Below are 12680 nucleotides of genomic sequence, written 5' to 3' on the forward strand. Positions count from 1 at the left end.
CTTTAATGTTAACACTGATAGATCAATGGTCCTGTCTCTCCTGTGTTTAGGAATATTGTCAGCTCATGATCGGGCCTTGTTCATAAAGATCTGTATCTGCAACTGCAGAGAAAAGCACTTGTAGTTCTCTGGAAAAATATTACTTTGGTAAAGGAGCGATGAAGTTTTCTGAGAATTTTGGTTGCTAAGCTACCTGGCACAAGGGAAATTCTGAATCATCTATTGCCTCCCAGAAGAAATAATCACTTCAAAATGGTTACATTCCTCCTGCCATTGCTTGAGATCAAACTTTTGGTTAGGACCTCATGACTTAGCTAGGCACTAGTAATCATACATAGTACCTTACCTTATAGTGCAGCTGAGCCCTCCCTTTGCTTTGTCAGCAACGGCAGCTTCTCATCAGCTCATCTACTCCTCCCATCCAGTGTGTTAGGCAGGGGAAGAACTTTCCATTTAGGTAACTAATGCTGGCTGGGCAGGTGATGAACCGAGATGGTTTCCGTATATGGACAACCTCCATTTTTACTCTTCCCTTCTCTAATTTCATTCTGTTTCATTCACTTGTTGCTGACTGTTGTAAATCAAGGTTGAGTACACAAGGTGGGGATTATTGCTTGTACACAAGGCAGGGATTATTACTCACTTGTATGACAGAATATAACCTTGATACTTGGTTAGCTCTGTGTGGTGCTTCCATAATGCAAATATGCTTGTGGAGAGTGATGTTTCTCACAAAGAAATCCCTGACTGAGAGACTGAGACATAATTTTAAAAGGCCTAAACATTTCTAGGATATCTCAAAATACTCAGCATGAAATCTGAACCTGAAAGTAGCATCGTGTTTGTCCAAAAATCTCTATGCTTTATCGAATCAGAAAGCCTCAGCAATGAGCCTGGGATAGTATTTGAATGCAAACGCTGTCATCTGCCCTGTGATGCTCAGTATAAAAAATGAGTTTATTCAGCAGCATCTGGCTACACCCAGCCACCTTCTGAGAATTCGCGTTTCTAACATGGAACCGCAGCGACACAAAGGTGACGCCGCGCAGGTCGCCTCCGCCTGCTCCCCGTTCGGCGCCGCCGGACCGGCACAGCCGAGACCGGGACGGGGACGAGGCCTCCTCTCCGCTGCCGAGCTGTTCGCTCTGGGCGGGCCAGGGCCCGAGCGCTGCCGCCACAGGACGCGGCCCAACGGCCGCTCCCGCGCACCGCTTGTCACCAGGTCGAGCGGCGGCAACCGCCTCCGCCCCCGCCCCGCAGGCGAGCAGCGGCTCTTCCCCAACGCTGCAGCCCCACCACGCTCGGGCCGCTACCTCGAAACCGCGGCCGGGCCCGGCTCTGCCCTCGCCGGCGTCGGGCGGGGCGGCTGGGAAGTCCCACCGCCGCTCGAGCCACCGCGGGGGCGGGGCGAGGCCGGCCAATCAGAGGGGAGCATCCAGAAGGGGGCGGGACCGGGCCTTGAGTGGCAGCTCGCGAGATAAACAAGGTGCAGCACTATTCGGCGCCCCGCAGGCCGGTGTGTGCTGCGAGGGGCGGCAGATGGCGGCGGCGACGGGGTGTGCTCTCGCCTGCCCGCCCAGCGAGAGGCACCAGGCCCGGCCGCGCTCGCCGCTCCCGCCTCTGCCCCGCAACGTGAAGAGTCAGCAAGTTCCCAGCGGCCGCTGAAACGCTCGGTGTCTCCGGGGGGCGAAGTGCGCAGGCGCCGCCTGGACGGGGCGGCCCGGGGCATGCCGGGAGTTGTAGTTTTATCGCCACAACGTCCCGCCCGCGGCGCCTGGGCCGGCCCCCGCAGCCGCACTACGACTCCCGGCATCCCCCGCGCCGCGCCGCGAGGAGCCCAGTTGAAGCGGGTGGCGGCGGAGCGCGCCCCCTCCCCCCGCCAAAAAGCCCCAAACCAAAACAAAAACAAACCACCACCCCCCACCCCCTGCCCGCCCGCCCGCCGCCCCCGCCGAGCCCCGGAAATGGCGGCGCCGGGAGGGGGCTCCGCCAGCCGGGGGTACTGATCCGGCCGCCGCGTCCCCTGCCCGTCCCTCCCCGCCCATGGGCGAGACATGGACTACGAGTTCAAGTCGAAGCTGGCGGCCGAGCGCGAGCGGGTGGAGGACCTGTTCGAGTACGAGGGCTGCAAAGTGGGCAGAGGCACCTACGGGCACGTCTACAAGGCCCGCCGCAAGGACGGGTAAGGGCCGCGCCGCCGGGCCGCGCCGTCAACGGCCGCCGGTGCCCCCCCGCTCCCCCCCCCGCCCCTGGCGCCTTCCCTTCCCCTCCCCGGAGAGTTTCTGGCAGCGCGCGGGGGCCGGAGCGCGGAGCCCGCCCGGGCAGCCCCCGCCCCACACCGGGAGCGGGCCCCGGTGCCTCGGTGTCCTGGGCCTGCGGCGGGGGCGGCCCGCGGCCCTGCGGCGCGGTTCGTGTGCGACCGCGGGTCGGTGCCCGGCTGCCCACCGAGCCCTAGCGTCGTGTGAGGGGAAGATGATCCCGCCCGCCTCTGCCCCGTGGCTGCCCCCGCCGCCCTGCTGTCGCGATCCCCGGCGTGTGCCCTCCGTCCTGGCGACCCTGGGACGGGGCAGCGCTCCGCCGGCGGTGGCCGAGGCCCCGGTGGCGCGTCCTGCTCTGCCCCCTCCGCCGGCGCAGCGGGCGGGTGCTGTGTCAGCGGGCTGTGCCGTTGGGATCGCCTCTGGGTATGGTACCGGGTTTCACGTCATCGCTTTCATCTTTTGTGTGACTGCGATCGTGCTTTGACACTCTGCCCCGAGAACTTGCAGGGGATCGGAAAGCGAGCAACTTTGGTGCGAGGAGCACCGCCCCTCCCCGGGTTCTCCCGTTCAGGCCGATGCGCCCGAGCGGCCCGGGATCCCCCCGGGGAGCGTGTTGGTCCCTGGTCTGGCACCAGCCCCAGGTATCCTGCTGAACCCAGAGCCGGGCAGGCTTGGCGTGTGGCGTGTCGGGGAGGCTCCTTGCAGGCAGAGCTGGCAGCTTCTGTCGGTCCCTACGCACAGGTGTGCGGGAGGTGTGTCTCCATCGCCCCCGTTTCCCGTGCGAGAACACGATACCTGTCCCCGTCCTCAAATACCTGGCTGCTGGCTAGATCCAGAGAGGTCATTTAGCCATTAAGCCCATGTACATCGTCTAATCAAGGCTTCCTTCTTTTCCCTGGGGAAAAGAGAGCTGGCCCCACGGGATGGGTGTCCAGTGGATGCCATTTCACCGTACTGTGGTTAAGAGAGCAGTGGGGAACTCCACTTGCAATTTGGTGTTGCTTGGCTGGTTTGCAGTCGTTGAAGAGGAGCAGTGCTGGGGCATGAATAAGGCTCTCACGCAGGTGCAGGTTCTGAATACAACCCTTTTCTTTCAGAAGAGCTATTAAGCACTTTCTCACTGCGGTGTGTGAACAGTGCAGACTACATTTATACAAGTGTTCTAAGCATACTGTACAGTTTGATAAAATACACTTGCACATTGGAGGTGATACCTTTCTAACAGAAAGCCAAAGAGTAATAGCTGTCCGTTATAGGCACCTGAAACTTTGAAAAAGAAAAGACTGAATATGGAAAAATGGCAATTTAAAAAATAAAGTTCTAGAAGTGGTTAATGGAACGCTGCTGCTTTAGATTAATAGAGAAGTCCAGGGATTTTTCTGTAGGAGTAAATTGCATTCATGTGTGTCTTGAAAATTTAAATTCTGAGTTCAGGGGATGCAGTATCAAAGTGATTAACAACTAAAAGGTAGCACAGTAATTCAGAAGGACGATTAAATGCTGGGAAATGAGCTCCGATTCAGACTAGCTTGCTCTGCAACCTTAAGAATACTAGAACATAGCTAACTTGAAAAGGAAATGTTAAAGCTTTTCTGGGTATTACGGCTGCCACTGAGCTCATCTGATATTTGTGGGTTTAGTAGTTGTGTTTTCTTTTTTTTTAAGTTTAATTTCTTTGTATTTTTTTTTATATATATATATATATATATAAAAAATATGAGAGGAAGTGGTCACAAAAACACCCAAAATGCTAGTTAAATGTTTTTTGCTGTTCTTTGATATAGTAATCCTAAAATTACTGCTTGTAAAAACAGCATAAAAGAGGCAGAGCTTTGGGTTTACTGTTTTATGCAAAAAATGAAATTCAATGTTTGTTTCTATCTTACCTGTTTCATTTCGGTCATTGGCAATTGAAAGCCATTGCAAGAATTACGTTGATGTTACAAAGCGCCATAAAGGACATGTCTTCAAAATCCCTACAATAATAATAGTATTATAAATGCAAATGGGTAGTAAAGCAAAAGTAAACATGATAAAAAGATAGCTAATGTGTCAGAGCTGGGACTAATCAAAGGGAGACCTTGAGCCATAAGAAAACTAACTGGTAAAAGGAAGTGCAAAGTTTCAGTAGGCAGTCAGATAGCTTCAAATGCGATATAGTAAGGCACAAATGCAACTGTACTATATAATCAGAGGTTTTACTTTATGAAGCCTGGAAACTGGGTTATTCTCCCTGTTTTTGATTTTCCTTTTCATGGCATTGGTGAGTTCACTCTTAGTTTACTTTTGTGTAATTTTATGACCTTGGGTGAAAGTAAGATGTGAACAAGTTAGAAAAAAATTAGAAAATAATTAGAAATCTCAAGTCATTGAGATAAGATGATTTCCTTATGAAAATATCTCGCTAAAATATCTCTGTGGAGTGGAGGGTATCTAGTGTTAGTTCTTAACTTTAAGGGGTTCTTAATGATAGAGAGAAACTTTTTCCAGTGCTGGCAACAGAGACACAGCAGTGATGCATATTTATAGTGAGCTGATCACTGGGGGATTTTGAGCCTCGTGTAAAGGAATTCTTTGGCTGATCATAGAGACTGTTTCAGTATTTCAAATTTGCAAGGCATTCCTGTGTAAATGAAAAAGATTCTGGCTACTTGCTTCTTATAGTCCATTTACAGTCTCAGGAGGCTGAGGGCAATAAGAACCTTGTAGCTCTGCAGAAATTCCACTGAGAGCTTGTCACTTCGTGTTTCAAAAACTTGGCATATAAACTATATGAAATAGTAAAATGTGTTTATACAGAGCTTGGCAAGCTCTTCGATAAAATACTTGTAAAAAAAGTGGTTGCCATTGCTTAGATCTCTGTCAATGGCTTGGGCATAAAAGCAGTTTTTGAACAAAGTAACAGCTTAGTTTGGCTTTTTCAGCAGAGAGTAGAATATCATTTGGGCATGTTTCTAGTGAGCCGATCGATTCTATGAAAGTGAAAAGTGTTTTTGTTTTTTTTTAAATAGGCAGTCAGGTTTGAACAATGATGGCGTGACATTTGCATGGGCTGCATGAGCATATTTTTAAAGATGTTGAGCACCTGCAGCTTACGTTTACTTTAGTAGTGTTTGTGTGCTCTGAGGAGGTCTAGCGGTATTACCTGCATTATGCGTTTAGCTAAATTAAGCACCTGGGTTTGCAAAACTTCCATTAATATCTTTACAGCCCAGAAGGGCTAGGATATAGGTCCTTATATAAGCTGTCTAATGGTTTATTTCAGTGTACACAAAAACTGGACCCGTGGCTTTGAGGGGAGAAGTAGCGATATAAGCCTCATGATTGCAATTTGGTCGTCAATGTTAAGTTTTTAGCTCTTTAGGTATCTGGAAAACCTGTTATGATTTTTGTGTGTGTTGACTTTCGCTAACATTTTTTTGGACACTTGTTCACATTTGTCCAATAAAACAAAAGGCAATTTTACCAGTCATGGTTAGGGAAGCATGGTTTCGTTTCATGCCTTACCTCTCCTCATTACATTCCTTGCTGCTTCTTTGATCACACTTTAATCCATGATGTTGTGCTTAGTTGTTTCACTTTGTGTATCTCCTTATCACATGGGAGGCATTTTTTAGGATGAAGCTAGGGTTGGAAATTCTGTTTGTTTGTTGTATATGCCTCAATTATTTCCCTTTACTCTTTGGGAAAGATCAGTCTGGGCCACTACAATGTATTTCTGTTCCTTCAGCAGGATGTCAGCTCACCTGCAGGGGGGTGTTTGGGCGAGTCAGCAAGATGAAAAATACCACCGTTGGTTAGTCAGGAGCGCGCAAGGAGTAATGGGATGTACGAGTGAAGTAGAAAATAGGCCACTCTGTTCTTGGTTCTGTAGCAGCAACAGCAGATGTAACACTTGCAAAAGCTGAAATCTTCATGTGAATAAAACCTTTCTAGTTATTGCTGCTTCTGCTTACCTGTAAACAACTGAGCTGCCTGCTTTCTCTCACGCTATGGCTATGTTATTTTTCTTTGTCTCACTGCCTGGGTTTGGGCAACAGAGGTTATTAAAATAAAATTGCAGACAGCTTTTTTTTTTTCTTTCCAAGTAACTATGTAGGTAATATTCTTAATCTGTATGTTTCAAAACACGTTTTAAAAAGCAGGTATGTGCTTTTTAATGTCATTACCGAGGAAAGGTCAGAAATACAGAGTGATCAGCTTCCAAGGCGATGGCAGCAGAAGGGCCAGGAGTTGTACCCTGGGCAGGTCCCAGGCTCAACGTCTGCTCAGTAGCAGGTGCTGCCTCTGCAGACCTTCCTGCCATGTTATCCTTTGGCCAGTATAAAAGGTTGCCCATGCCCTGTGCTGTACAGTGTATCAGCTGAATGAAACATGTAGATTTATATGTTAATATGGTAATATATTTTTTTTTAAAAAAAGAAAGTCGCTATTTGTAACTTCTCAGATTAGTTTGTTATTATTGTGCCTGTAACGTTCAAACAAGAGAACTGGAATAAAACAGGCTTCACCTTAGCTGCCAAATATGGAATTTCCTTTTGGAGATTAGGCAACAGTGATGCAAGTCCAAAAACATCACTGTGTACAGGCATGGGCGGGGGGGGGGAAGACAAATGAAATCTCTGTCCCCCCAATTTTTGAATACTGTAAGCCTGTAACTAAAGAGGAGTCTGTTTTCCTCCTTGGACTGATATAGGTGTGCAGAAGCATTAATATAAAGTTCTTAATGCAGATCTGAAGTGCTTACAGCATCCGAGTCCACACAAGAGTCAAGTGAAAGTTAGGGCATGGGAAGAGAAAGGAAGGGGAACCACATAGCCAAGGCAAGTGTATAATGTAGCCTAGGAATGCTGGCTGTGGCCCTGGCCATGTAACCTTCTGTTTGTTTTAGTTTTTTTTTGTTTTTTATTTGATGAATATTAGTTGTTTGAAGCAGAAGTGGAAAAATATTGATTAAGAGAGGAAAAAAAAATCATGCTGTGAGGCATGGCTCTATTGAAAAAACAGGCTTTCTCCTGGGGTGACTTGCAGTGGTTGGGGTTTCTGCTAATATCGTTATGTTGTTCAGAGGTTGCATCTGGTCACGCTTATGACTGAGATCACTGTGGTGGTAGAAAACTTTTAAGTGTAGAAGAGGCAAAGTTAATCTACTTATTCTCTTAAATAAATATTCATATCACAGTAAGTTGTGTACTGTTCTCCCCATATTGTTATTCTGCAGAACTTAAATTACTGAAGTCGTATAGCACGAGGGTGTCGGGAAACGAAACTTGCACTCAAGTTGACTAAATGCTACAAATGAACAGTGTTGGCGGTAAAATCACAGGGGAATGGGTACATGTGTACTGCAGTTACATTTATTGTTAAAAGAGAGACAACTTGTTGATGTGGCAGGGATTATACTCTCTTAAATGTGAAGCTGGAGTGTTATGTACCAATGCAAGCACAGGCTTGTAAGATATTTGAAAGTCTATAATAATTTACGTGTTTACATCTCATTATTTCCTCTATTTGACATTGTCTTGAATGTAAGTAATTTGAGTTTTCAGCTGTAGTTGGTGTTTAGTAATGTAATCCTGTGACAGGCTAAATAACAGAAATACTGACTCAAGTCAGAAAGCAATATATTTGATCCTGAACAATTACCTTTCTCTGCAGCAAAATCTCTACCGATGATGGTATCTGAAAGGCTGTGTTTTGCTCCTCACTTTCATAATTTTTTTTTCTTCTTGAGGAAGGTAGAATGACTGAAGGTTTTCATGCCTCACTATATCGCAATAGCTAGGTAAACCTCAATACTAGATTTACCTGCGAATCCTGAAAATACTTGTTAGCACTGAGTGCGCTTGATATGTGTAAGAAGGAGCAGCAGAACTGACCCAAACCTGTCTAACTAGTTGCCTGCAATGCATTCTAATAAAAAAACTCAATCTAGGAAGAGATCGTTAGTATTTCATAACTGTGCCTTACTGAGAGCTGCTAGTGCAACTCTACCATGGCTTTGCTTCCTGCCCAAGAGGATAGTGCTAGTGGTGATGAGTAATTTTTAGTGCTTCCCACAGGCTCCTGCATATGGTCTCTCCCATGGCTGTTTTGTCCTTTTTTCTGTTTCTCTCCCTGAAACCAAGTGCAGAAATGAGCTGTAGAGCCCATAGCCTTTCAGAAAGCAAATTGCATTCAGCTGGTGTTTCGTTTGCTACTATGACAAGCACAAAGGTATGGGAGTTGTTGTAGAAACTTGAGGAAGAAGGAGGTGAGCGAGGGTGACGACATAGAAGAGGTTGTGTTTGAGAGGGAACAGGTGAAGATTTTTGCCAAGCTTGCAGAGGAAGACTGATCCATAAATTAGCCCGTAATAAGCTGTGAGGGAAAACCTCTCAAGATTTAGTGGTGTGGGTTTTTTTTAAAGAGATGAAGAGGATAAGAAGTTTCCTGTTACAGAGTGAGGGGGTTAAGAGTTTTCCAGTAGTGCTGCAGGAAAAGGAAGTAAGAGCTTGAGGGGGAAGAAGAGATTCCTTTCTGCCCTCCACTTGGTAAGAGGGTGCAAAGCAAGGTAGGACAGGGGCTAGGTCAGAAGCTGAATACTTCTCATGTGAACTGCTTGACAGAGAAATGTAATGTCAGTGTATTTTTGGGTCATCCACTCTAATCTGTTGTATTGTAGGTAGAAGTTTTTTAAAGTTTCTTTCATAAATTTGCTTTCAAAATTAGTATTTTCACATTATGCATGATTTAAAAACAAAACCAAAAAAACCCCAACAAAAACCCCCAAGCCACAGCAATTGTCATGATTCAGAATGCTACAGTTATGTTTGCACAAGTAACCAGAATTTCTGTGCAATGTTCTAGCCAAATTTCACCAGAGATGTGTTAATAACATTACATTTTCCCATATCTTTTGAAAATGTGTACTGAAAGCGCGTGTTTGCCTCTTCTGTGGCCTTAATCAAGCTCATGATTTGCATAGATGCCTTCTGACCCCAGTCTTTCTCCTCTATTTTTAACTACCAAGTTTTACGAAGTGAATTAAGATTCTATTTGCATGTGCTCACTGCTGTTTAATGTACAGGTCAGGAGGTGATATGGTGCACATGTATGATCGAGGAAGGGATGGTTAGCAGAAGTGATTAGCGGCTCTTACATTCTGCTTCCAAAGGTATATCATTTCTTGAGCTGCTTTGGTGGTGTTTGAGAACTGACACAGGCTGAAATTTTTTATTCTCTTTCACTGAAACAAAGTATTAGAACTTAAAAGAGATTTATTTGTTTCAGTAACAGCGCGTTTGCCTGAAGGAATGCTGAAACGGGTCCAGGACAACTGCTTTTAGAATAAATTGGCTAACTCAGCATGTGACTTTAGGAAATGAAGAACGGTTTCTACTTGTATAGCAAATACAAGAACTTTACTGTTTTGACTTGATTTACCAGTGTCCTGTATGTAAATAATTTAGGTTTATGAGACCTCCCAGCTCTGGGGACTTGGTTTACGTGGATCAGTTGGCTATAAGTTAGATGACTGACAGATAAAAATGCCAGTTGTGATATTAGAAATTATTGTACCTCTTGTGAACTTCAGCTGTCTCAACAGACTCAAGAAGAAAAAAATACAGAAACCTTTTAAATTAAAATAAGTTGTTATTAACAAAATCCTGTGAGAGTCTTTAAATCAACTGATACTTCACTTCTGTATCTGAATTTCCTATTAATATTTTCTTAGGCTGTTATGTGGGAGGACAATTCTTTCATTTAGCAATAGGGTTTATTTTGAGAATTTATGAGATATTAGTGTATCTAATAAGACTGCCTGAAAGGAAAGGAATGTTGTAGAGAGAGTGTTAACTAACCTTTGCAAAATTGATGTCTTTAAGTGTGGGTTGGGTTTTTTGGTTGGTATTTTGGTTTTTTTTTTTTAGATTTTAAAAATTTATTTATTTTATTGGAAAGCAGAACTGACTGTTCTGGTTGTGAGAAAGATTGGAGGAGCTGAGATTACTGGAACAGTGGATCTCTGAAGGGCATTATTCATGTTTACTTCTGTCTTTCCTGGGATTAGCAGTTTTTAAATAAATATTTTCAGATGAGGCTACTGCATAACTGCTTGTTTCTCCCTCAGTTGTCATCTGTTTTCTACAAAGTTCATGATTTTGAAATATTCTAGGGTCATTCCTCTTGTAGATGAAGCCACACTGAAGTCAAGCTTTCCAATAGGCAAAGGAACAGCTATAGCTTCCTGTGCATGCTGGGAGTGTCGGATCGCTCGCTTAAGGATAAGGGTTCTGGTCTAAATAAGTGCACAGATACAAACTGGGAACGGTCCCAGGCAGTAAGGCTTTAAACACGTGTTCCCATAAACTGTGCCTCATGTGCAGTATGATTTTTTTTTTTTTTTTTTCCTTCATTCCCTGCTGACTTAAGTAGGGGATACTATTGATTTCTTTTTACAGTCAAGTGAAAATAAATGTTACAGGCAATTGACTTGGAGGCAGAAGCTGGATCTGCTGGAATGGCAACTACATCCGGAGGTATATTTCACTATTTTGAAGCAATGTATCTGGTTTCCTCAAGCATTAATTGCAGGAAGAGTCCATCCTTTTCACGTGGCCAGAAGGTTTTCTGCATCTTCTGTCCCTCCTTTCTTTCCCTGTCTTTGCTAGAGCACTTGGAAGCATTCACACAGGTAAAGCTGGGACTCTGCTCTGACTGTGATTGTCCTTGACTCTTCCACCTCTTTGGTATGTCGTGAGGTCCAGTGCCTGAAGAGATCTGATGATACAAAGGCCACTCAAGCATGAAATTCTACCAGCATGAGATTAACTGTTTGACTCCTGCATAGATTCTTTTGAGAGGATTCTTATCTTATGGCTCATGAATTCCGCAAATTCAAACGTATTTCGAGAAAATTCTTACCCGTATTAATACTTCCATGGATTACCACAGATTCATGCTAAGATTTATCACCTTGCTTATTCAAAAATGCCATGTTCATTCCTTTGGTTCATTATTGTTAGTGCAGCTAACAGTGGGTTTCAGCCTCTGTCTTTTGAATGTGTCTGTTCATGGAAAAGAGTTCCTGTATGAGTTGTTGCCATGTTCTCAAGGGCGTTGTAGACTTCAAAGTTAACTTTATTTTCATACCTTTTGATTAAAACCAGTCATTGTACAGGATAACCAGTTGTTCTTTTGCCCAGTTCTGTCATGCTCCAAATGAGAAACAGAGGTAGATAAATTACCAAATTTAATTTGACCTTCTGTTCAGAACAACCCAAGACTGTTACAAGTTGAATGCTATTTATTCTGCCTTTAGCATGAGTTCAGTGGTAGGAAAAAAATATCAGTGTAAAACTTTATCCAAATGATGCTCTTAAGCTGCAGAAAGAGCATGAGAGAAGCCTATTCTCACTATGGGACGCGGAGTTTTAGAGTTCAAAGGAGGCAGAATGCGACTTGGATTCCCTGGGAACAGGTATGATGATTGGTGACTAAAGACCTTGTTCCTTGTTAGGAAGTAGCAAGACTCTCTTAGTGGTTGGAATAAAGACATCTGTAACTTTGTGAAATCCTAATTGCCTGATGTTGAAGTGAGAGGAAAAATGGAGATGCTCCATTAGCAATAATTATTTTTTTCCGCTTTAAACTGAATGAAATTGGACCCCATGATGACTTTGTAGAATTCTGTTCTGGTCCTTATACCTTCTTGTGAGGGTGTTTTTTCTTCTCAGTGACTTTTCAACTGTAATAAATGTGCTCTGTTGTGCAAAAGATCTCTCTAATAAATCTGGTCTTGAGAGGAAGCATTTGGTTGTGTAATAATCTAGAAAAGGAAAACTAAGTAACTGCAAGTTTTACGCCATTGTCCTTCTTGATAGGTCTTATGTTGAGTCAATATTTTTTTCTTCTGCTAGTGAACCTAATGCATTATAATGGTTTAGGAAAAAATCTGCATTTGGCATTTCAAACTGAGGTTCTTGCCAAAGAGACCCAGAAGAAATATAGGCTTCCTATTATTTGGTGTTTTAATAGCAATTTTCTACCTATCAAAGTTGTAGTATTTAGCCAGATTTAGCACTATAGAGAAAGAGACGTGATGCACGTTAAGCTGGAGTGTGTAGTTACAGTATGTTTTTACACTATGGCTTTAGGATCCATACTTATAAAATTACCAAAAGCCAGACAGCTGATGTTCTTGACATTTTAGTCACAAACATTCTTCTTATAAGTGATTTGATGAAACAAAAGGCAGATTCTCTTTTGGGGAAGTGTAAAGGACTCTATGTCTGTGGCCTTGGTAAATAATTCACAGATAAATGAAAGCTTGTTTCCTCTTTATTTCAGAGGTATTTTTCTCCTTGCTGCTGCTGTTCCTTATTTTAAAGAAACAAATCCTCTGTGCAGTATTCTTTCTGAAAGGGAGATATTTCCTAA

At 44.3% G+C, this 12680-nt stretch overlaps 1 protein-coding gene across 1 annotated transcript in view; it reads left to right on the forward strand.

The window, feature by feature from the left end:
• The first annotated feature begins 1867 nt into the window (after positions 1 to 1867).
• CDK19 (cyclin dependent kinase 19) overlaps positions 1868 to 12680 on the forward strand; it is a 134813-nt gene continuing 124000 nt past the window's right edge. The window contains exon 1 of the mRNA XM_068406935.1: positions 1868 to 2182. Coding sequence (XP_068263036.1) covers positions 2055 to 2182 — 128 coding nt within the window. The 5' untranslated portion in view covers positions 1868 to 2054. The remainder of the gene's footprint in view (positions 2183 to 12680) is intronic.

The sequence above is a fragment of the Nyctibius grandis genome, chromosome 1, assembly GCF_013368605.1.
Source record: "Nyctibius grandis isolate bNycGra1 chromosome 1, bNycGra1.pri, whole genome shotgun sequence".
NCBI classification, from domain to species: domain Eukaryota; kingdom Metazoa; phylum Chordata; class Aves; order Nyctibiiformes; family Nyctibiidae; genus Nyctibius; species Nyctibius grandis.